Source organism: Toxorhynchites rutilus, chromosome 3 (assembly GCF_029784135.1).
Source record: "Toxorhynchites rutilus septentrionalis strain SRP chromosome 3, ASM2978413v1, whole genome shotgun sequence".
Classification (NCBI taxonomy): Eukaryota; Metazoa; Arthropoda; class Insecta; order Diptera; family Culicidae; genus Toxorhynchites; species Toxorhynchites rutilus.
In genome coordinates this window covers 270,984,694-271,010,078 of record NC_073746.1, presented here as the reverse complement: position 1 = coordinate 271,010,078, position 25,385 = coordinate 270,984,694, and the positions used below count along the sequence as shown (strand labels likewise).

Genomic DNA, 25,385 nt, shown 5'->3' with positions numbered 1-25,385 from the left:
CTTTCAACTCATTTGGCTGGTTCGTCACTTTTACTTCCATTTTTTGGAAGAATGTCGGGAGTGAGAATTGAACTCGTGACCTTTAGCGTGAGAGGCATGGATGTTACCACTACGCCAGATCGCCTCCACATTAACTCACACTAATTCCATCATCTGTCTCACCCCGGTAGATCTCACTGCATTCATAATAATAACTGTCAGCTGTCATTTGTTTTGCTACTTTTTGCAGATTTTCACTTTCCTCCCGTTTATCGCACAAACACATGCTCGACAAAGTGTTCTCTCTTCCACCTTTCTGCCATCCATTGGCCGTAGATTCCACTACGTGATCGACAGTGACTAAGAACGGTTCCGTTTGTGGCGTAGTTTGTGCAATTGCAATGAAGTGGTGAAAAATCTCCGCTTCTTATTGGAAACCTGCATAATTCGCGCTCCGTAGGGAAATGTGAAATCCAATTACAGGAATGCCGGAGAGAATCGGTTCTGTCCGTTCGGAAAAGGAATAGTTTCGGGCAAAACGACAGCAGTGATTTGTTTTTGTTCCCGTGCTTGAAAACACAATGGCGGCGATTGCTGCTCATACCTCGATGAATGCTTCTACAGTCTTCGATAGAGTGATATGGTGAATCGAAAAAGTGAAATTAAATCAATGGGGCATATATGCTGAATTGGTTGATTTGGAGGGAAACTTTATTTGCTGATTATACGTACATCATCCAGTTCTGTTGCAGTTTCAGAAGAAAAGTGTAAATTTGTTTTTCATTGTATGTGTTTGAAAAATCAATTGTTCAGCAAGCCAGATTGGATTATCAATCGAGCAGATCCGCATATGATAAGTGTGATGGTTAGTATTAAAAACTACTGACAGTTCGGATACCATAATTTTTCCGGCTAGGTGTAGAGTCCCGTAATTTATTCATAGGTTAGCTGGTTATCCCGAGGACACCTTGAGTGTATCAAAATAAAATGTATACAGGGCGTCTCAAGTTCTTGTTTTTTTTTGGCTAAATTTCTGGCGACTATATGAATGATATATGAAGACAGAAGAGTAAAGAGAAAAAAGTTATTTAATATCCTTTTTTATTGTTAATATCGAAATTAAGGAGTGATGAAAAAAAAAGATCAACTTTGCGAATGATTATTGGCCGTGCTCTACGGGACTGATTATCAGTTCACTATCACGATCTGTTATTGTTTATGTTAGTCCACCCGTAATCCATGCGTAATCATTCTGCGTTTTGTTCTATTGAGAGAGTGCAATTTTAAGCTTGTTTCTCTTTTAGTGCATTGTTGTCGCCGAGAGCCGCCGGACGATTGCATAAATTTTACGTGAATGCGACGACACACAAACATCACCAGAGCAACAACACATAAAATACATTCACCTCATGCTGAGCTAACGATAGCAACTCCGTTGTTTGTTTGTTGAGGCAAACAAAAGAAAAACACATCATCTCCTGCTGATTCAGGAAGTTTTACAACAACTATTTGCTCTCCGCTATTCCATCATACACCCTCATCGAATCGTGAAACTTCGGATTATACTGCCGTTAACGTACCGTTTGCCGTACATGAGTTAAGAGAGCGCTACACTATTTCAAGGCCGCATTGCCACGCTGAGAATGGATCAAAATTGCGTGAAAAACTACGCAGTGATCGCGTGGGATGCCGTGCTAGATGTGGTGACATTAGTATGTTGTACATGGAGTCAATGAACCTCCCTTATTATTTTGGGTGAGTGACAGCAAGAACAAGTGTGTGGAAAAATGCTAGAAATGTTTTTACTTAGTTTCCGCTGTTTGTGAGTGATTGCAACGTTCAGCGAAAGCGTAAGAAAATTCATCAATGTGCTTGTTTTTAGATTCCTGGGTAGAAACAGTAGTCGGTAATGTTCGATGATAGATTATGAATTTTGGACGCGCCACAGCGCTGGTAAAAATGAAAAGGTAATGATATCACAGGCTTTGAGCAAAGGAACGATATTCTTGTTCCTTGTTATTTCTCTTTTTACGAAAGAAAATGAGCAATTGAAACGCACTATATAAATTATGGGCCCTATTCCAGAAAACGAGACGAGCAATTCGACTCGTCTCGTCTCGGTTTCAGTCGCTGTCGAGACGAGCAAAATAACCAATTCCAGTACACGAGTTTCATTGAAATGTTTTATTTGGTAGACTGGAGAGACATCAATCAGTTTTTCTCGGTATGATCAGTGATGTCAGATGAGAAGACATGTTTTTGTTTTGAGAAAAAGAACAAACAGTTTTAAAATTGATCAATCGATACTCTTTTCTCAGTGCCAAAATATTAAAAAAACATCACAAAAAGGAAAAAGTTTCATATATCTTTTGGTTCCATTGATATTTTTCCTCGAGCATATGGGTTCATCACTCAGACGTTTTGTTATTATGGATTTATCGGGGGTAATGTTTGTTCACCTAATCAACGATTTATCAAGAAAAGTTTCAACTCTATATATATGTATTTCCAATAAAGTAGTTTTGAATTACTCATCTTCGTTCAATATGTGAAGACCCTCTTCGTGCCGTGTTAATATATTCAAAACAGTCATCTAGCATCCCTAGATATGAGTTCAATGTTTACATTTGGTTGTGTTGTTTGGAACAAGGCGCCTAGAAGTATATCCCAAGACGGGTCTATGGTACTAGGTGAGGCCGTTTCGTCACTAAGTGGGATAGGGGAGTGGTATATGAAAACAGTACGGAAGAAAGCAGAAGGGGAATTATTTCCTTAAAGCGTGAAAGAGACAGACTGATCACAAGCGAGCTAGGGCACAAGCGTATTGTGTTTTGTTTACAAACAAAACACAGTAGACTTCCAAGATGGCTGAAGAGTGGTTTTAGCAAGTTGGCCCACCTTAGGATATACTTCTACGCGCCTTGGTATATCCTAAGGTAGCCTATATTCAATTGATGTCTAACCAGGGGTTAGACATCAATTGAATATAGGCTACCCAAAATCAAAATCAATATGGCGTCATTTATTTATCAACATATCATTTACGAAGATTGAAATCGAAAAATGCGCTGCTTTATTCTAACTGCATGAGCGATTTTCATATTTCGGTTTCACATGGAGGTGTTCACATTTAACATGGAGTTTGAAGTTAGCCACTATTCGACTATATAACCGGACCGAGTTGTAAACAACAGTAATTGATAGAACCAAAATGTCAGTAAACCGCAGCAATATTGGGTACACTGGCAATATGAGGGATTTGACGTTTTAGTCGTACCCCTGGCTAAAACCAAGGCGCCTAGAAGTATATCCTAAGGTGGGCCAACTTGCTAAAATCACTCTTCAGCCATCTTGGGAGTCTACTGTGTTTTGTTGGTAAACAAAGCACAATACGCCTGTGCCCAAGCTCGCTCATGATCAGTCTGTCTCTTTCACGCTTCAAGCAAATAATTCCCCTTCTGCTTTCTTCCGTACTGTTTTCATATACCGCTCCCCTAACCAACTTAGTGACGAAACGGCCTCATCTAGTACCATAGACCCGCCTTGGCTAAAACGACTCTTCAGCCATCTTGGAAGTCTACTGTGTTTTGTTTGTAAACAATACACAATACGCTAGTGGCGAAGCTCGCTCGTGATCAGTCTGTCTCTTTCACGCTACAAGCAAATAATTCCCCTTCTGCTTTCTTCCGTACTGTTTTCATATACCGTTCCCCTAACCAACTTAGTGACGAAACGGCCTCACCTAGTACCATAGACCCGTATTGGTTTGGAAGAGGCCCATTTGAAAATCTGAAAAATCTTGCAATTACTAAATTGAATTTGATGATTGCAGTTGCTTATGCAATACTAGTTTAGCCGTGAAACCATTTTTGAAGATAAAGGCGGAGCAGAAGAATGCCGATGCTTTCTATCAACAAGGTGAACAAACACATCAAACAAACTAGACGATTCGTCTGATTCATCGACGAGCGCGCCTAAACGGTCGTCGAGCCAGACGAGCAACAAACGAGACGAGCGCTCGTCTGCTCGTCTCGTTTTCTGGAATAGGGCCCTATAATTACAGATTCATTCGCTAAATGACGAGATGTTTTTGCAAACAATCAAACGGTCGCCAATCTCCCAGTTAGGCCCAAAATGTTTGTTCAATAAATTTTGAACATATTGCAGTTTCAGAGGTTTTCCAACAGTACCTGGGACCTCGAGTGCGTATGTTCACAATACATCGCTTAGTCTTCACAGCAGAATTTCTCGCTCCAACCTCCGTTCTGTAGAAAACCTCCCTTGAACCAGTATTATACTTGGATTTAAAAATATCTTTGTAGTGGCGAATTTTAAGTGTCGTTGTGCAGAGGTTTGAGGAATGTATTGCTTCATGTTCCACAATCTCTTTTCAATTGGGGCAAACACACGATCTGGATAAATGAATGCCCGGGAATGGGGAAAACGACCTCCACCTTTTTTCAGTTGATTAGGGTCGAACCGGATCATCCAGTATTGTTGTATGAAAATCATCGTAGTATTTTTATTTTGGCCTCCATATCAGTCAGTCACACATCTGAGGACAGTTATTCCGGTGAAATCTGTAATATTTTGACACAAACCGAATCTGAAATATTTGTATTCCGTAGCCTATGGAATAATGCTGAAGCAATTCCATTGTAACTCTTTGGGTGTTCGTGCTCTCCCCAAGTGTAATCGAACACATTATGTTTGCTAGATTTGCTAGAGCCCTGAACAATCGCAAAATTATTATATGTATAGGTGACCCGAACACGATGTTAAATTTTGTGTTGAAATCCATTCTGAAATATTGTGCAACTTGGGTAGTCGCCTGACAACGAACTTTTTTTACCTGGAACTGCAGTGCGCCCTAGGATATGAAGATGGCCAGTTCCGAAGCTCACCGGCGAGAGGATTTGGCCGATTTTGCAGTATATTATGATTTACAAACGGGTGTTTTACAGGAAATTGGTCAATTTTTGCGCTATTTCTCACTATTTCAATAAGTGGATTAATGTATCCAAGGTTTAAAAAATCGAAAAAAATAATTTCTCAAATTTGAGGAGTTGGCCGGATGTTTTAATACATTCACCATATAGCTCGGACCTGGCACCATACGAGTATCACCTTTTCCTTGCAATGGAAATTTTCCAGAGTGATAAGAAATTGGGATCAAAAGAAGATTATACAAATCTATTACTATGTTTTTTCGCTAATAAGGACCAAGGCCTCTATGATAGAGACATTATGAAGCTACCTTTAGAATGGCAACAAACTTTCCAACAAAACGGTGTGTTTGACCCAAATCGGACAATACGAAGCACATTGAAAATAGTTTCGAATTTCACCCAAAAATAATGGAATACTTTTTTCCCAATCTAATGAAAAATTTTAGTTTTGTTTTGACGTAGAACTACGTCTTTGATTTCTATATAGGTGGGTAACTCTACAAAAAATGTAACGTTTATTAAGAGTTTTCAAATGCATATTACGCAGAATCATTTTTACGATATTTGTTATAAGATATACCATTGGACAGCAAATTTATCCAGCAATTTTCTTGCCTGAGACGTCAATAGTGGAAATAATAAAACAAGTGTACAATTGAACATATAAAAGAGGTTCGTTAATTGGGCTGAAAAACCAATACGCTTATCGAATTTTACTCGCTAACTGGACTGCAAACATCAAAAGCAATACATCAAATTCAAGATAACATCTATTATTGATACATAACTGCTTTGCATCCCAGTTAACGTACGCTCTGTTATAGATAAATCCAGTTGAAGATAGTCCAGTTAGGGAATGACTTATGTATATGACGGGGTGATGAACATCATAAGCGAGTGTCTTCCGGGCTGCGGGCTGTACAGCGAAAAATGATATCAATACTAGGAGGATGGCAGCGATTATCATGCGAGAACCTATTGAGATCGGCATTACATCGCATCACAAAAATGAAACGAAATGAAATACTAATCTTCATGACCATGCCAACCTTCCTGATTTTTCAGGATTTTCTAGACTTTTTAGCACGCTTCCTGATATCCTGACGAACACTCAATTTATCCTGATTTTTCTGAAATGATCCTGATTTTTCCTGATTTTTGTACTCTTTACATTATTCGTAATCAATATACTGGTTTCCATGCCAAAGTTTTCTGTCATGGTAGATTTCCGGTTCGCACTTGTATCTTGTATCTTCAATTAAGTTAAATTCCCCAGACGCAAAGCTGTACTTAACTTTTTTTATCTCTACCCTCAAGTGTTTCATAACATTCCAAAACAGTGGTATAAAATTCCATAAAATCAGATTGCCTGACGAATTTATGAAATTACAACGAGATTAAGTTTGATGAACAACATTGCTTTATTGAGGATAATGTGTATGTAGATGTATCCCTAGAGTTATTAATGTAGAGTGTAAAACTACTCAAGAGAAAAATTTTGAATCCATAATCAATATAAAAAGATTTTATATATAATTTGTTCGTCTGAATCAAAGTAGAATCAACTTTAACGATGGGACTATGGTAAATATATCTATAACCTTACTAAGGTATCATAAAAATTAGGACAAATTCAACAAGTCTTCCACCGCTGAAATGCTTTCCTCATTTGTTGAGTAAAGATTCATTCCAAAGCATGGATGATGAATTCAGTGAAAATTTGAATATTCATTTCTCTGCAATTGACTGTAGATATGCTGTAGGTTTTTCGGAAAAAATAGAAAACAATGAAATATCAAAAGTCAGGTGAAACACTAGCATTTCCGCTTATGCGAGGATTTATACCATGCTTATTAATTTTTTTATATACCCGGTCTTCGCCAGAAGGAAGATATACTCCGTTTCTGGTGGAATTTGGAATGGATTCTGTATTATGAGCTACTACCAAGCATCCTGTTTCTCACATGTATGACTCGCAGCAGTTTTCGACGAGGAAGCAAACATGTTCTGGGAGGATAGATTATTTAAGCTGTGTGAAAGATTGTGAAATAGAACTATGTATATAAAATTATGTTATAATAATGTGATTGATGATGTTTTTGTTTTCCCAAAAATCGAGACTAACTTTCCGGACAACCCAATATGAGCTATCCTGATTTTTATTTTCATTCTGCCTGATTTTTTAAAATTATAGTTGGCAACCCTGTTCATGACTCATATTCATAATTCTCAATGACTCAATTCCTTCTAAGATAGATTGAGCAGTAGAACCATGACGACTTGATTGTGATAGTCTGCAAACGAACATTATTCCACCGAAAAAGCTATTGCTCCCGATTATGAGTACAAACCGTTACAAACCGTTTGACGGTTATGAGCACGTATAACAAACGGCCCTTTTCAGGGCTACTATTTAGAGTTTCAAAAGAATTAAACTAACAGATTTCTGAAGAATGAAAAGAATTACATTAAAAAAAAGTTCTTAACAATTACAGTCCTACGTATAACTTCCGTCGGTGCCCCGGTTTCCATATAACGCAGTACGCATGTATAGTAATGGAACATCAAAATTAGTGTATTTAAATAACATTTTAGAAGTGAAAAACTTAAAAGTTATTAATTTTTAATGTGTTATTAATAATTTCATCCCAAAAATTTATATCAAACTTGATTGTTTCTATCAATCAAATTAAGGCTCTCTAACCGCTCTACAATTTGTATAAACAATTCCTGGTGAAAAAAAAGCAAAATCTTCAAAATGTTCGAGAGAACATCCACGCGCTGAACTGCCAACCGCATAATAATCACTATATTGGCATCCAAAAAATAAAAAGTACATCTTCGACTATAGCTTAACCAAACACCAACTTTGATTCCAACATTCGAAAATAAAATCACGAAAATTCGTTTTTTCAGCCTTCTAGAATAGGGCTCCCCTTAAGGTGAAGGTGGAAGGAAGGCATTGTAGTAGTATAGGTTAAACCACGTGTAAAAATGGGTAATATATATATATATTTATATATATATATATATATATATATATATATATATATATATATATATATATATATATATATATATATATATATATATATATATATATATATAATATAGAATGTGTATTTGCATATGAAGTAAAATTATGATCATACGCGAGTGGAACATGAGCGAATTTGTAACACCTGCGAATTGGGGCTCTTTTGGTCTCAACAAGTTCATCCGCACAGTAACTCGATGTTGATAATTTCTTAATATTTTACTTCGTTGATCGTATTTTTTTCACATATTCACGTTGGAGAGCTTTAATCCTTCTCTTCGTTGACCGAGGCATTTGAATGTAATACTTTTCCGTTTACTATTACTGACAGCAGAGGAAGCCGTGGCAGTGTTCCGAACTCTGCAATACAATTTTCCTAACCAATGCTAAAGTTGCCAAAACTTGCATTATAGACCCATTAAACGTAAAAATGATGTTATTTTATGTTATTTGTTGATTTATTGATTTTCATGACATTAAACGCTATAACTCAAGTATAACATTTTATTGAGCGGTTTTTATAGCTGTTTCGATGATGTTGTCTGGCATCATTGTCAAAAAAATAACGATGTTTTCACCAATACAAACAAAACCATTGCGGAAAATTGAAAAATTAAAATTTAACTTTCAGAGCACTAGTTCGAGTTTTCCGACGTTTTTCAATATAAATTCAATATCATGTGAGTAATCGATTAGAGTTTGGTTGATATTACTTGATGGGAAGTGTGCGAAAACGAAAACTACATACTGTATCGCAAAAATATGGATGTTCGGGCGAGGGGAAAGGGAGGGAGATTAAAGAAGTGAGCGCCATTGTGGCAGCCATTTGTGGCTTCCGTCCACCTTCACTTTAATGGAAAACTCCATGTGTTTGTCACCTGAGAGAGAGGAGCCAGCTCGCGTTTGTTGTAATCACCCTTATGTCAGCGCGAACCAGTCCCGTTGAACCAAGGGGAAGTATTGAAATATGTAGAAAATTTCAACATGACATTTTTTTGCAAGACATTTTATGTGAAAATAATGTTGACGTCGGACTACGTCTTTTCTATACTGGGGTATAAGTTTAAAAGCTTCGAGAACGAAAGTGTCACATTGGAGAAACAGGATTTTGTGCAATAAAACCTGTTCGCCGGTTGAAAGAAATGGTATGATAACCGCTTCATTCGAAAGATAAAATGTCTACGCGTTATATGTGTGTTACTTATTGATCCAAAAACTTGTTTCAATAGCTCAAAAATTGCTTTAAAAGCAAGCGATTGAAATCACAGAAATCTGTTTATAAGCAGGTGCCAGCTCGGGAAACCACTCAATTATAATTGTAAAGCGGTTAGATAATTTTGGAACAGTTACTGCTGCAAAAAAACCAAACTTGCTGCTGTGAAGAAGGTGACCAGCAAGAAGTTACATGCAAGCCGGCTGCTAGTTACATGCAAGCCGAAAACTCCGAACCCATAGAAATCAGCAGCAGCTTCGAAAAAAACTACCATCGCCACATATAACGCACAACACGAGAGAAAACAAGATAGTGTTTACAGCAAATCAAATCCAGTTCTTTTCAGAAAGAGTTTATCAAATACTGCGGTCAAATACATTCTTTTTGTAATTTCTCGATCAAGTGCGATCAACGTAAGATTAAATATTTCGAGCATTTATAAGGGTTACAATGAATCTTGAGAAAGATTTTAGAGGCGAATGAAATGAAAAGTTTAAAGCCTCTTTAATTCAACATCATCATCATCATTGAGAAAGACAATTCATTCCTGCTCGACACTCGCACAAAAAATGTTCACTCATCAATGTCACAAACGGGAAGTGGGTGTTGTGAGGGAGACAGAGTGAGCGCAACATTTATGTAGACTGATTGGAAGCGACAGATATGTTGTCTATGGGAAATGGTATACAAATTATATCACACATAAAGAGGAGAAAGAGTCTTGACCCTTTTAGTTTTGTGGACAAGACTAATTGATTCACCTTCATTGTCGGTCAATTCGATTGGATCTTCAGTAATACTATTGCCTTGATTAAACCTGCATGTCAAATTTTAAATTTGCATATGAATGGTCCATCAGTGATGGGCAGGAATATCATGGCAAAGATGACGAGAGATTGGTGGGATCTCATCTTAATCCCAATCGTGATCACTGCCTGTTAAACATGCAGACACAGCATCCTTTTTAGTCAACCTAGTATTATTTCCATCGGACACTAACAAAATTCTCCCAAAATGCACCTGAGAAAAATCAATGTTAGATCTTTTCATTGGAAGATTAGCACTTATTTTATATATTCCACACACGCTGCATATTCAGATTGCATCGGAGAATATACAATCATCGCCCATATTTCAAAAATCGATTCACTGAGCTTGCAGCAATAGATCAATAGAAAGAGTGAAAGAATTCGCGAAAACTGAATGAACGATCGGAAAAAGTCACAAATGAGCCCAAAACACCGATAAGTTCACACAAGATCTCCACCGACAAACAAATAATCGGTTTGCTTCTTATTTTTCTCCCATATATTCCTGTTAGACGCATTTCTAAGTCAAAAATAAAATCGGGGATAAAAGCACACAAATGTACTCACAAACCAAGGTTCACGTCAAGTTTTAACACTTTTCCCATCAATGAATGACAACAACTTGCTTGATTGAAATTGTCAGATTGGAATTTTCTTGATGAGAATGCGTAAAAAGAATAAGAAGAAAACAAACTATCTGTCATTCAGCTGGCTCCTCCCTCTCAGTTTGTCACTATTTACTACATGAATTGAAAAGTCCCGGGATTTTGAATGAAAACAATCGATTTTTGGGCAAAGCTGTATATATTTCTCAAGTTTTCTTCGAGGGCAATACACTTGGTATAGCGCGTTTCCATTATTTCGATTCCCTTTCTGTAGTACGAAACGTCTAAGTCTTCGGAATATGTCTCAGTGCCACTCTACAGAATGCTTATTGGACCCAGGAGTGTGGTAATGGATCCACGTTTCACCCATTGTCACAAAACGACTCAAGAAGTACACTCGATTACGCTTCAATAAAGCCTCAACGCGCCGCTGTTTTTGGTCGACGGCTGGCAAACGTAGCCTCTTTTGGTCTTCCAGAGTTACAGTGTCGGACAATACATTAAGACCACTGCTCAAGCAAAAAAGAAAGTGACAAAACATTGAGAAAAAATAGTCCAATCCAGTGCTTCAATCCATTTATAATAAATTATTTGCATTGTTCGAAGAAGTTTTTAACATCTGTAGTTAAAACAATAGTTGTTCATTAAAAAATGCGTTTTAACCATACTTAACAACTAAAATGACGCGACAAAAATTAAGACCGGGTTTTAAATTCATGGTTAAAAAATAAAAACAAGAAAATCCATACCTTGAAAAGCTTCTGGGGTTAGTACTTGGTCGTGTAACCTTTGTTACGCATCACTCCACGCACCCGGTTCGGCATGGATTCCACCAGCTTCTGGAACGTGATGACCGGGATCCGGTGACTGCGCTGGCCACTCCGTGACGTCGACTTTATTATCCTGGAACCATGTAAGTGCAGGCGATGGACCCAAGTTTTTCCGTCCGATCCGAAGAGGCTTACTTTCGTCTCATCCGACCACAGTATGTTTCGCCACTGTACTAAACCAGGGATTCTCAAAGTGGCCCCAAGGGGTCGACAAAATACTGTATAAGTTGTCTTACGTGAACCAACTTGTTAAAGGAATGACTAATATTTTAGTAGGAAATATTATGGTTGTAATTTGTATTAATGATTATCAATATTGCACTTGATATTTAATATGGCCTATGACCAAATTTCTTAAAAAATTATCTTTATCTTATTCATTCAAAATACTCATCAATTCAATAATTTTGTGGACGGTTAAGTGAGCAAACTTAACATTATTTTCTCATCAATAAATAGACATAAAAATGATATTACTTTATTCTGGAAAAGGAGTCTCTTGCCCAAAAGAGTTTGAGAGTCCTTGTTCTGAATGAACGAAAAAGAATGACGAAATATTTGACTGGCCACTAACAAACAAACAAATATTTACAAAACAAATTAGTGCACCTCGATTCAGTACAAAGCTTTTCAATTACAAACGTATTCATGTTCTTGTTTATATGTAACTTAGAAGCAATAATAAATAATACTATCTGTGCTCACACATGTCACTTATCTTTCCAGATCTGATCATCAGAGCACAGACAGCAACCGTAGGGCACGGTTGGTATGGATTATGCTAGCTTGTCAGCTCCGCCAATTGAACCACCCGCACGGTACCCGTATCAGGACGGACCGGTTGAACACCAATAATTATCACTCGACACCCAAATCGATGGCTTTGCTGATTCTGCTGATAACTATTAAGCTTCATATTGCACAGGTCGATGATAAGCAATGAACAATGGAGTGAATTGCAAAATAAAGAATTAGAGAGGAAAAACCGATTTATATTCGAAAGTGATTTAACTCTGCCAATGTGATGTGTATGTTGTGTATACGGAGAAATAATGGAAAAACGAATTGAATGGACAGTTAAACTTTCCTGGGACTGAAAGTGACGAAACGAACAAGTGTTGTTACTATTCGTTCATAGCGAGGAACATCCTCTGTGATTCCTAGCATAATGACACTAACGATCATGGCCGGTTTACCGGCTAGACACTATCTTGCAAACTACCGTCTAGTCATCCTGTTCTCGGTCTTCCTGCTGAAAAGTGCCAAGGCGGATATTCTCGTCTACAAAAACCTGCAGGTTGGTTGGCTTCACTTTGATTACGATTGAGTCAAAACATATGTATATCTTCGTTGCAGCTTTTAGAGGAATTCCGAGATTTTCCAGCCGTTTTCGGGGGAGATATTCCCGAGAGTGGTCTCAAAGTTCGGGCGGTACAAGCATCACCCCCAGATGGGTGCTCCGCTATGGATGGTCCGCCAGACAACGTGACATCGATAGCGCCCATCGGTGGATCGACGCGTTTTGCTGCCGTGATTGCGAGGTGAGTAGTGGTGGTTTTTTGTTGTGATGACTGAAGATCGATTTTCTTAGAATACATTACCGGGCGCTGCAATAACATCATGAACGTGTGTAAATTAGAAAATATGATGCAACAGTCAGGTCGTCTATCTGGAAGCGAATACAAATACTGCAAAACTGCATGGCTAATAATGCTGATAACGAATCGTAGATATCGTGTATGTGCAATAGATTGTAGGTAAATCGGTAAAGTTTTCTCGTGTTGACCATAGTTTGAAAACCAAACCAAAAGATAATGAGTAACCAGTGAGTAGCCAGTTTTCATCTCACGATAAAAAAAAGGATTCTAACAGTCTGAAAATTTTAAATGGGGTTCAAAATGGACCTCTCGGTAACATCTCATTGTGCTTGGGGTCGTTGTTCTATTCGAATATTTAGTTACGAGGAAAATGTTCATGTATCATCTATTGACGCTAATTATGTCACTGATGTAGATAATATTTTCCTAATCGGAACTAGAAACTATGAACCTATGGATGTGTTGCATCTTCATGATATGATAACATGTAACGTCAAAACGGAGAGTTTTTTTTCCTGCTTGCCCTGCTAAATGTTTGGGGGACTTTTCAAGTAATAAAAAGCGTGTACTCTGTCCAAAAATCTATTGTACACTAAATTATATTTACAGATTGTGTGATTCACAGTTGTGTGGAAATCTATTGATCGTGAGATCATAATGTTGGTTTTTTGGATAGGTGGGTGTGTTTGCGTGAATAAAGATTTATCTCATGTGGTAATGATGGGGTGACCAGTAAGGTTTGCCACAAATACATACATGCATCGTTATTTTTAAAAAATGGTATAATGGATCAGTATGTTTACTCGAATATCATGAAGGAAAAATGAAACAAAGCGTCAATAAAATGAGATGAAATCGAGGACTCAAATTTGACCAAGACAATGGTCCAAAGCGCAAGGCTCATAAAGTTCGCACATGGTTACATTACAATTGCTCAAAAGTTATTGATACTTCTCCACAATCTCACAACATAAATCCCGGTAAAAAACTGTGGGACAAACCATCATATTTCTTAAAATGACGATTTAAGAAACCACTTCATGAATTAATGAATGAAAATTCCTAGCGAATACATAAAAAAACTCGTAGATAACCGCAAAAGGCAGCTGAAGACAGTTGCAATGAACAAAGAATACCATACTAATGATGATATTCTGAGACTGATCGAAATCGGGTTGAAAATTTAATCACCGTACGAATATGCATTCGCACATATAATACATTCACCATTGCACAATGGTCCAGGACATGCATTTAAGTGGGAATTAGCATTAATAGCTCGTCAGTTATTCTCTAGACAAAGTTGTTACTCATGATAGAGCGCTCGCTTTTATGTTGTCAAAAATAGGGTGACCAAAATTGGCAATGAAATAAAAAATCTAACTTTCTTATCTTTATAGATAGAGGTAAACATAGTTCGACAATATTGTAGCTCCAATTATTTGAGACATCTTTGTAAAACAATGTTTTTCTCTATCTTTTGAAATAACCGATATAGCGCCTTTTTTTAGTTACGTTAGGGTCACCATGAAAAAAAAATTGTTTTTTTGCTCTAACTTTTATGTTTCAAATTTGACATGCAAACTGTCTTCGAAAGACTTTTAGAACTTACTAATATAAAAAAATTTCGATGCAGAACTTGTCAATATCCCAACTTTACTCAAAGTTATTGATATTTCATCCCGAAAAACATGCTCTTTTCATTTGTTTGTCATTCTTTCTGGGGAAACATAAACAAAGTTCATTCGCGGCATTTGAAAGAGCAAATTTCACTCACATAATGTGTGATTTTCAAAACTATGTTATTTTTTGTGTTTGAGTAAATTAAAATAAAATCATTATCATTTTTGGATAAAAAACCAAATATAGACAAGTTCTGCATCGCAGAATGTTGGTATCGATAAGCTCTAAAAGTCGTACGAAGACAGTTTTGATGTAGAATTTTAAATATAAAAGTTAAAGCAGAAAAAACATGTTTTTTCATGATCACCCAGAGATTTACAGTTATCCAACAAAATCCGTCTTTGATTTCTATATAGGAGGGTAACTCTACGAAAAATGAAACGTTTATTAAGAGTTTTCAAATGCATATTACGCAGAATCGTTCTTGCGATATATGTTATAATATATACCATTAGGCGGCAAATTTGTCCAGCATTTTTTTCGCCTGAGACATAAAAAGTGGAAAAAATAAAACAAGTGAGAGCAATTTAACAAATAAAAAAGGTATGTTTTGCGAGCGGATGCGAAGATTAATCATGTATTATGCAATCATTCTTCCAACTTCGTTCCCATGAATGTTGTATGTTACACAAAATAGCGTGAAATACTTCGTTCTATCTAACAAATTAGTAAGATGTTGAAGCAATTAGACGCAAGTGGAGGCGATCTGGCGTAGTGGTAACATCCATGCCTTTCACGCTAAAGGTCACGAGTTCAATTCTCAATCCCGACATTCTTCCAAAAATGGAAGCAAAAAGTGACGAACCAGCCAAATGAGTTGAAAGTCACTATAATACAGATAAAAAAAAAAAAATTAGATGCAAGATTTCATGCATCACTCAAACTTCATGCAAGACTTCATCAGAGCAACGAGGAAAGTGTCACCCATACAGTGATCGTTCATTAATTAGGAGGAAGCAGCGATTATCATGTGAAGACTTATTGAGATCGGCATTACATCACAATACCAAAATAGAAACGTAATGAAATATCAATATTCTTCATGACTCATATTCATAATTCTCAATGACTCAAATCCTTCTATGATAGATTTAACAGTAGAACTAATACGACTTGATTGTGATATTCTGCAAACGAACATTATTTCACCGAAAAAACTACTGCTATCGATGCTTAATAATAAGAATGAGATAATGAAACGGAATCACAATACCATAGCTATCCATTAAAAATAAAGCAACTTCATGATTTCATGTATATTTTACCTTAAAATATCACGAAATCGTGAGTATTTTCAACTTGTTTTTTCGTTTCTTCCCCATAAATTTCATATCCAATGTAATCAATGACGATATATTTTTTTTTGTGTTTACTTTCTTTGTAAGTCAAACCGTTTGAAGGTTATGAGTACATAACCTACAAACGGCCCTTTTCAGGGCTACTATTTAGAGTTTCAAAAGAGTTAAACTAACAGATTTCTGAACAATGAAAAGAATTACATTCAAAATAATCAATTACTAATGTTCTGAACAATCACAGTCCTATGTCAAACTTCCGTCCGTGGCTCTAGGCTCAGATCCTTTTACTTTTTATCAAAAATCGACTTTTCAGACGAAAAAATGACCGAGCGCCAAAAAACATTTTCTATTTTTTACAAAAAAAAAATTTCAAGATAAACTGTAAAACTTGACGTTTCGTGCAATTATAAGACATTTGGCATGAAAAAATGTTTGAAAACCCCGATTTTGGGTGATTTTTCGGTGTTATTTTTTTATTTTAAATTTTAACACTACTAAATGAAGTCCGAATGAGATGATATTTTGCATAGGTTATATCATCGTTCAAATCATCATTTCGCAACGTGTTTCGAATGAAAAATCTAGATAACTATTTCTAATTGGCACCCAAAACCATACGTTTTGCCTCGTTTTCCAAAAAACTTAGTTCCAGAACATTTTTTTTTTCAAGATGACAGTAGATCTCGGCGATTAATGCAATCTGAAGACATTTGGCATTCGGAATTTTTTTTTCGAAAACCCTGATTTCCTTTGCTCCCACCTTGGGCGAGTTTTCGGTTTTCGAAAAACTTAAACTGATCCTTAAACATGAGAGACAAACGGTACAATAAATTACGTAGAAGAAATGATGGGAATCATTGAAATATGTACACGATCGTGCACAATAGATATTCAAAATCGATTAAGAAAACTTGTATGTGGATATATTCAGAGGAAGATTGATCAGCATCAAAACAACAGCAAAGAGTTATGGAAAATATTGAAATCTTTATTGAAACCTAGGAATAGCAAACCGCTTTCCATAACCTTCAATGGCACACTTGAACAGTCTGAACAGACTATAGTATCTAAGTTTAACGATTATTTCGTCAATAGTATTTCATCGATCAATCAATCCATTGAATTGGTCGATGAAACTAGTGAAATAAAACCGGCTAATAGTAATTGTAGATTTGAAGGTTTTCACCCAATTACATTAACACGTTAATTGCCACGTCAGTCAGTCACTACGATAAGAAACGATGATCCTAATACGTTTAAAAATGCCCATCCAATCGCTATAAAACCGTGGCACTCAACGTGTTAAATGAACTTAGAATTATTTGCTTTTCTTTAGGAAAAACGGTTGGAGCGGATAATGCTAATGCTAGAGTTATTCAAGACAGCTTTTATGTCATCGATCTTGCTGGAACTTATTGATAAATCTTTATTAACTGGGCATGTGCCTTTGTGTCTGAATCTTTGATAGTTCCTATTCAAAAGGTTGTTTGAACGATTAAACTCAAAGAGTTTCGTCCCATCAACATGTTGCACACATTAGAATTAGTTGTTAAGGGCCAGCTGTGCAAAATATTTAAATCTCAACGCTTTTTTAGTACCAGAACAATCGAGACATCGGGAAGGTTATTCCTGTGAAACCGCATTGAACTTGGTGTTAGCTAAATGGAAAAAGAAATTAGAATGTAAAGATACCATCATTGCTGTTTGTTCATTGCTTTGGAATTACGAGAACTGCATATAAATGGTTTGAAAGCTATTTGTATGACAGAACTGAACGGACTATTTTAATGATTCAATTTCCAGTCCCGTAGGGAATAATCTCGGAGTACCTCAGGGAAGTGTATTAGGGCAATTTTTATTTATTATGTACATTAATGACGTGCGACGAGTTTTACGATTTTGTGATATCAATCGTTTACATTTGAATGGAGATTTGCGATCTTCAAGTAGATAGTTGAAGTATAAGCAATTGAATTTGAATATAAATAAAACTAAATTCATGGTAATCTCGCGAAATCGTTCTAATGAAAACGTCTCTATTGTAATTGATGAGACTATTGATCGCGTTCGGGAGATCAAGAAATTTTTCGTAAAGGAAATTTTCTCGATTTCTCTGAATGAGGATATTCATAGTCAATCCAAAACAAGGTTGGCGGTTGGACCTATACTCTGGTGGACCACTTGGCAAGGGCCAAAGGGTGTCTTGCTCAAAGCTCTGTAGGAGAAGGAGGCGGGATCATCATCATCATTCTGATTCTTATGGACTCGGAAGTTACTTAACCGATCGACGCGAAAATTTGTATGTAGGGTTTTCTGGGGCCGGGAAAGGTTGTTATGACAGTACAAAACCCCTCCCCCTTTCTAAGAGGGGCTGCCACACAAATGAAACACAAATTTCTACATGGCTCTAACTAATCAATCAAATGAAACCAAATTTGGCATTGTGAATATTATACGAGGATGACGAGTTTTGGTACTGACGATGACAAGTACTGGGAAATCTCGAGCAAAAGGAAATTGTAAAGGGTCAGTTGGAACGTTGAACGTTCGCTTAAGGTGGAAACAGAATGCCGCGTTGTGCGTTGCTTCTCATCAGCAGCCATTACTTGCATTTAGTACTAAAACATTCGCCCGACGCAGTCTGTTGATTTGCAGTCACAATCTAGCATTCGCGTCACATCTTTTCATGTAAACAAAAACAAAATAAAATTCGTTTGAAAATCTTGTTCTTGTTGTGTCCACGGATCAGTTGAATGTTTTTAAAAACAACACATTGACATATCCGCGCTGGCGGCCTTGAGCTCTGTTTACCAGTTTAGGGGAGCGTGAGAGAATAGCTGATTTTCAATCGTTTTCGAACACGTTTTCAAAATTAAAAATATGAATGAAAAATAGCTTTTCCACATCAAACTAGTATTCTATTTAAATGAAAAACATTTTTGTTTGCAGGTGGTGAAAAAGTCTCAGACGAAAATTGTTTATGAAGACAACTCTATATTATGATGAAAAAATTCAGCAACAATGTTGGAATTGTTTAGCCATTTGGTTGAATGAAATTCAGAAACACGTGTTTCAAGTAATAAAATAACATGATGTGAATATTTTCATTCAAATTTTAGAATTTAAAGAACGAAAACTTTGAAGGAAAAGGGGAAATTTCGGAAAATTAAATTCGCATATGTTCTACAATTACATAGTGACAAGTGATATTAGTCCATTTGATGTTTGCGCTAGCGAAATTGATCTTTGTTCGAAAGTGGAAATGGATTTTAATGTGATGAAACGCACTACTATATCTTCTCCTAGCTTTACCAAAAAAAAAAAAGAATCGCCAGATGTACTGATAAGAGCAGCACTAGAGGAAGGAATTGTCCGATTTAGGGCTGTCTTTATTCTATCATATTTTCTGTATAAAACATTTATTCCATGTAACGGAGAAACATGTTATTTACAAGTGGTTGGAAACCCTTTAACGAGAATTGTGTCTGAAAATATACTGATATTATAATGATGAATTTTGTTAGAAATACTAGGAATTTTAGAGTAAAAAGTAAATTCAACGGAGACGAATAGAAGATCAATCAATGAACAGTTCTGCGATTGGACCCATGAACTTGCTCATAGTAAGAAAACGTGAATGTTTGAAGGTATTGATAACAAAAAACAAATTTTTGGCAGGACGAAGTTTGCCGGGTCAGCTAGTATATTATATATCTAATATGTAAATCTACAGTCTGGTAGCGATACCCAGGTAACCAGAAAGGCAGAATCCTCTCACTTCATCAGCTCTTAACTATTCTGGTTATGAATATTTTTTCCCTGTTCAATTTTTGTTTTCTTGTTAAAAGATAGATGAACAGAGAATGATATAACGGATCGTAAAAATATACTTTGTTTTATTTTTACGGAGCTCGAAAAATCGTCCGAATTTCGTGTCTACACTAGAATACCCCCTTAAATGTCTATTGCGCAATCCACGACTTTATGGCGTTTTCGCCCAACAACAGGTGTATTTGGTGTATGTGTATGGTGTATGTACTCTAATTTATTTAATTTTATATCCAATTTATTTGAACAACTAAATTCTAAACGATATCAACACAAACCGAAATCGGTGTGACTTATCAAATTTTAAATTATTGAATACAGGGGGTTTCAGGTTTTTTTTATGGCCGAGCACTTTTCATAGCAAAATAATTTGACGAAGCACCTGCATTTTTTAATCAATAAAACAAATCCTATTTGCATTGACATTACCCAATTGGGAACAACTCTATTTCGGTTGCGCGACGTAGTTGCACGACATTTGTCCCGGAGTAAACAAGAAATTTAATTAAAGAATGTTTTTCTCAGGGTGGGTTCTCAGGTGGGAGCATTTGTTACACTGCGTTTCACTACTATAGAACCACTCATTTTTTCTGAGTTTCCAGAGATCGGTTGGAATGAAGTATATGGTGTAGTGTACAATGACTATCTTCAATTATAAGACTGTTCATTTCAACTTTATTGTTGTGTTCAGGCGCGAAACATTAAAAAAACTAAAATTCCAGTATTTCATAACTAAAGAACCAGATGGAAAAACTCTCACTCCTTTACAAAATTAACGCCAATTTAACATGAATTGCGATAAGTTTCTAATTCGCAGGTCATCTTTAGTTCTCAATCAGTTCAAATAGTCCATTCGGGGTGGTTTCGACCAAGCTGCGCCATGTTGTAGTGTGTATTTCGTTCTACGCAGAGGATACTGCTCGTTTAAGCTCTTCAAATCACTCATACTGCTTGTAATCTGCATCTACTATTCGTCCGATCACTCCTCATAAGTTTCTGACATGGTTTTGATTTGGTAAGCAAGCTGACTAGTTCAGAATCCCCAGAAGTCCCCATTCATTAAACCATACAATTACCATTCAGATTTGAGATGATGAGAATTTTCTCAAAAAGGCCTGTTTTAGATAGCTCACTATCAACACGAATGAACAGTTAGAAGTGCAACGAAGTACTTCAGAATCATTCACTGCTGTTTTTGCATCAAAAACAATGTGATAATTGGGTAATTTGGCATCAATTCATAAATTCTGGAAGGTTATGACATGGTTTAATGAAAAGGGGCTTCAGATTCTGGACTGGTCAGCTTGTTTACCAAATCAAAACCCTGTCAGGAACTTATGAGGAGTGATCGGACGAATAGTAGATGCAGACTACAAGCAGTATGAGTGATTTGAAGAGCTTAAACGAGCAGTATCCTCTGCGTAGAACGATATACACACTACAACATGGCGCAGCTTGGTCGAAACCACCCCGAATGGACTATTTGAACTGATTGAGAACTAAAGATGACCTGCGAATTAGAAACTTATCGCAATTCATGTTAAATTGGCGTTAATTTTGTAAAGGAGCGACTGTTTTTACATCTGGTTCTATAGTTATGGAACACGGAAGCGGAGCTACTGGGAGTAGAGTCGGTCTTCATTTTTCACCGTCGATGATTTCGGGCCCTGGTTGTGAAACGCAGTGTATAAGTTCGCGGAGCACCATTTGAAAACCCCTGATTTAATAAAATGTTTAGCTTAAAGCACTCTTCACCATAATCGTAAGCTTGCTATAATCATTTCCGGAATGTTATGCTATAAAGCGTATATTTTTATATTTTCGCTAGTAGGTCCGGTAAACTTCGTCCCGACAATTTTTTTTAGTTTTCTCCAAAAATTGTTTTTTTCTTGTCTATTGACCAAAACTTCGCTGAAGGCGAGCAAATGCTACAAGGAAAAACCCAATCGTCTTTTGATATCGGGACAACCTCGACAAACACGATCTTTCAAACGACGGAATACTCCAGCGCAAAAATGATCTGAGGCAGCCTTTCTGACATGCACTAGCTAGTTTCGTTGTTCCAAATGATGCTCCATTTTCGTCTTTCCTTGTTTTCAACGGGAATAACTGATACACTCTGGAGCCACCTCAGCCCATGTAGAGGTTTTTGCACTTCTTAGTAATAAAACAATGAGAATTGAGAATTGAAAATCGATTATCGCTTCGCGATGAATTTCATGTAACCATCATTCAACTAATATACCTACCCTTATAATTTCAGGTACAATTGCTCATTCGAGGAGAAAGTTCGCAATGCACAGAGAGCTGGATTTGCGGCAGTGATTGTCCACAATGTCGGAAGCAATGATTTGGGTAAGTAACACAATGGGAGGATTTTTTAAAGTTATGAGCTACCATCATAAGTTTCCGTCATCTTACCTGACTGTATTGGATGAACACGAACTCTAAGACTGAAGGTATTTTTCCCTGCAACAACCTATCCGTAGAACGAATGTCAGCCAACCACGCGGAGGACATTGTAATTCCATCGGTGTTCATCGGCCAGGACAATGGTGTGCTTATTATCGAAAACTACATATATCCTCTGAATTACGCTCTGATAATAACGGATGACGTTCCGTTCAACATCAATAATAACCTAATAATTCCGTTTGCTATTGTTGTGGGATTGTCGTTCATCATAATGGTAAGAGAACGCAATTCTCATGGGAATATTTCTTCACATTTTATTCTGGTATTTTGCAGATTTGCTTCTTGATAATACGATGCATACGCGAGCATCGTCGTTCGCTAAGGCATCGATTGCCAAACAAAATCCTGAAAAAGATTCCAATCGTGAAGTTCGCCAAAGGGATGCAGTATGACACGTGTGCCATCTGTCTGGACGATTATATTGAAAATGAACGGCTACGAGTACTTCCCTGTCATCACGGTAACTATTGAATGTGCAAGCTTTTGCTTGTTGTGATTGGTGATATATTATGCTCTCACTGTAGCCTACCACATGAAATGTATCGATCCATGGTTGACGAAAAATCGTCGTGTGTGCCCTATCTGCAAGCGTACGGTGGTTGCTCGGGGTGAACGCAGACCTAGAATACCGCGATCATCTACTGATAGCTTGTCTTCTTCGGATGCCGATGAAAATACACCACTACTGAATCCAGCTGAAATCACTTCAGTCTCCGTTGCGCCTTCAGTTGCAGCCACATCGCAGAATAATGGAAACGCTGCAACCCATGCTTCACAATCTGCAAACGATGACCACGTGGTAAATGTAAATGGTACTGATGATGATAATGATGACGAATTGCTCGACGACAACAATGTTCAATCCATGACCAACTTTAAGATTAGAATGTTGTTAACGAGATCCCATTTAATCGATGCTCTCCGCCGGGACGGGACACTGCCAGCAACTACTGCTCAACGAAACAGCAGTAACGAAAGCAGTACCAACGAGGGAGGTGGTGAATCGTCGTTCAGTCCAATTGGAGAGGAAACCCGCCCAACTGGCACCTGGAACCAATTCATGAGGTATATATTTTCCGTTTTACCTTAGAGTTTTCTATCGATGGTGTATTCATTTAACCTTTTTCCATTCATTTATAGACAACTACGCTCCCTTGGCGGTAGACAGCGAGAACAGCAGCTACTTTCGGACGACGATGTGGAACCAGCAACGGAAGGACCGAACGGCAGTAGCAGTGATTCCAGTAGCAGCAGCAGTCGCATGGCTATCAGTGCCACCGCAGCTAGCAACAATATTCTCAACAGTAATCTCAGCGGTTCGTTCCACGGTGATGACACGACCGACGATGAGATAGTGGGTGCAAATCGCCGAGATAATAACGTAAAGAGGTCCCAAAAACGCCCGGCGCCGTCATCGGATCTGCCGTCAACGAGCGGTACGAACGGCAGCGGTTCCAACGAGGTCGCTCGTTTGGGGGTGGCAGCACTACCAAATGTTAATTTTAATCCAAATCAACCGACTCGGGGCTCGAACCGAAGAGGAGCGAGCCGAAGCGGAAATGAATCGGGAAATAACTATCCCGTGTAAATAATATTTATAGATTGGAAAGGGTTCGCATTCACGTTCGTCATTTTTAGAGGAGATACTTGATAATAAACTGAGAACAGTCAAGGAATGCATACCTAACTGTACCGGAAAGGTATTCGCAGAGAGTTGGAAAAAAGTAACACCATCTTCATGAATTGGAAACATTTGTTTTGTTACTAGCTCTATTTATAAGCCATCCATCAGCAAGAAATTTATATAAAAAAATTGTTGATAAAATAATATGCATCCTCATTAATTGGAATGTGGAATGTCTGAAATGTGATTGAATTTTTTAAAAGTCGCTGATATTTTATATATACTATCATTACTACTATGAATAATTGTTTTAACATACTAATTCAGGTGTAACCTTAGTTGTCGCAGAATAAAATTCGAAATTCTGTATAAATCAAAATAATCGGAAAGTATAGAGAAACATTAATTTTAGCTACTGTTCTCATCAATTGTTTCACTTCAATTCACACACTAGAAAGTAAATGCTAAAAGATAATATGATAGAAGTAAATTACTTTTGAGCAGAAAGACCTATATTAGTATTTAAACCAACACCAACAATTGTATGCATAAAGCGTACATAATCGTGTTTTGGTTTTATTTTTTTCTCAATATGATTTATACATACCATCTATAAACGCTACAGCATTATATCCATTTATGGTTGGTTTATTTCATATTATCTTTTGTTTTACTTTGTTTTTGCTCGTCAGAAAATATCAAATAGAGACAAACAAAAAAAAACATACATAAAGTGTAGTGTATATTGTCTAGAGTTAAACGTGAAATAGTTTGTAAGAAAAGTGAATTCCTGGCCGCAACAACCATAGTCAACAGTCAGAGAATAAAATAAAAAAGATACGCGGATAGAACGTGGAAACAAATAACTGCCGGATTTGCAAATGGCGTTACCAATGTTTTCAAGTTCCGGATTCAAGTAGTGATCTTCTATAGAAACATTACCCTAGGCAGTTGCAGGTGGAAATATAAAATTAAATTGACTGAAAAACAAATAGTGTTTCTTTTATTTGTTATACTTTCTGAGAAACAACAGTATGGCACATGCAAGATGCAATTTCCATTTCTCAACCGTTTATTGACAACAATTTGTTGAAAAATGTTCTTTTAATGCACTCAGTATGCGAAGCATCACTTTACACTGCCCATGTTTGTATAGGAGACGTGAACGACAAAATGAACAAAATCGACTTTTTCGCTGTTTCGCATTCTACACAATGTAATACGTTTGCTCTATACGCAAACGAACATTTTTTGTTCGAAAACATTTGAGCAATTTTGAAAAAAAACGTTTCCGAAAAATCAGTGTCCGCATAACAGACGTAGTTCCATACAGCTTTCATATATCGTTCGAAAATCAACAATCGTCAGTAGTATGTATTATGTACTAAATCTACATCTGAATCATATTTTTTGTAGAGTCCAAACATGTCTGTCACGATAGTGTCTTATTACTTAGT

The 25,385-nt window shown here is 36.9% G+C and overlaps 1 protein-coding gene across 4 annotated transcripts; it reads left to right on the top strand.

Moving 5' to 3' along the window:
* The first annotated feature begins 309 nt into the window (after positions 1–309).
* On the top strand, positions 310–24,920 carry LOC129778407 (E3 ubiquitin-protein ligase RNF13). 4 transcript variants are annotated; one of them, XM_055785291.1, is made up of 9 exons: positions 310–844; positions 1,284–1,734; positions 12,149–12,719; positions 12,779–12,963; positions 22,093–22,184; positions 22,319–22,518; positions 22,578–22,764; positions 22,829–23,369; positions 23,445–24,920. In XM_055785291.1, exons 3-9 carry the CDS (start codon positions 12,591–12,593, stop codon positions 23,890–23,892), a joined length of 1,782 nt encoding a protein of 593 aa, XP_055641266.1. In that variant the 5' UTR covers positions 310–844; positions 1,284–1,734; positions 12,149–12,590; the 3' UTR covers positions 23,893–24,920. The 4 variants fall into 4 exon arrangements, with proteins under 4 accessions (XP_055641266.1, XP_055641265.1, XP_055641267.1 ...); XM_055785290.1 differs by lacking the exon at positions 1,284–1,734; XM_055785292.1 differs by lacking the exons at positions 310–844; positions 1,284–1,734 and adding an exon at positions 1,868–1,946.
* Positions 24,921–25,385: the final 465 nt, after the last annotated feature.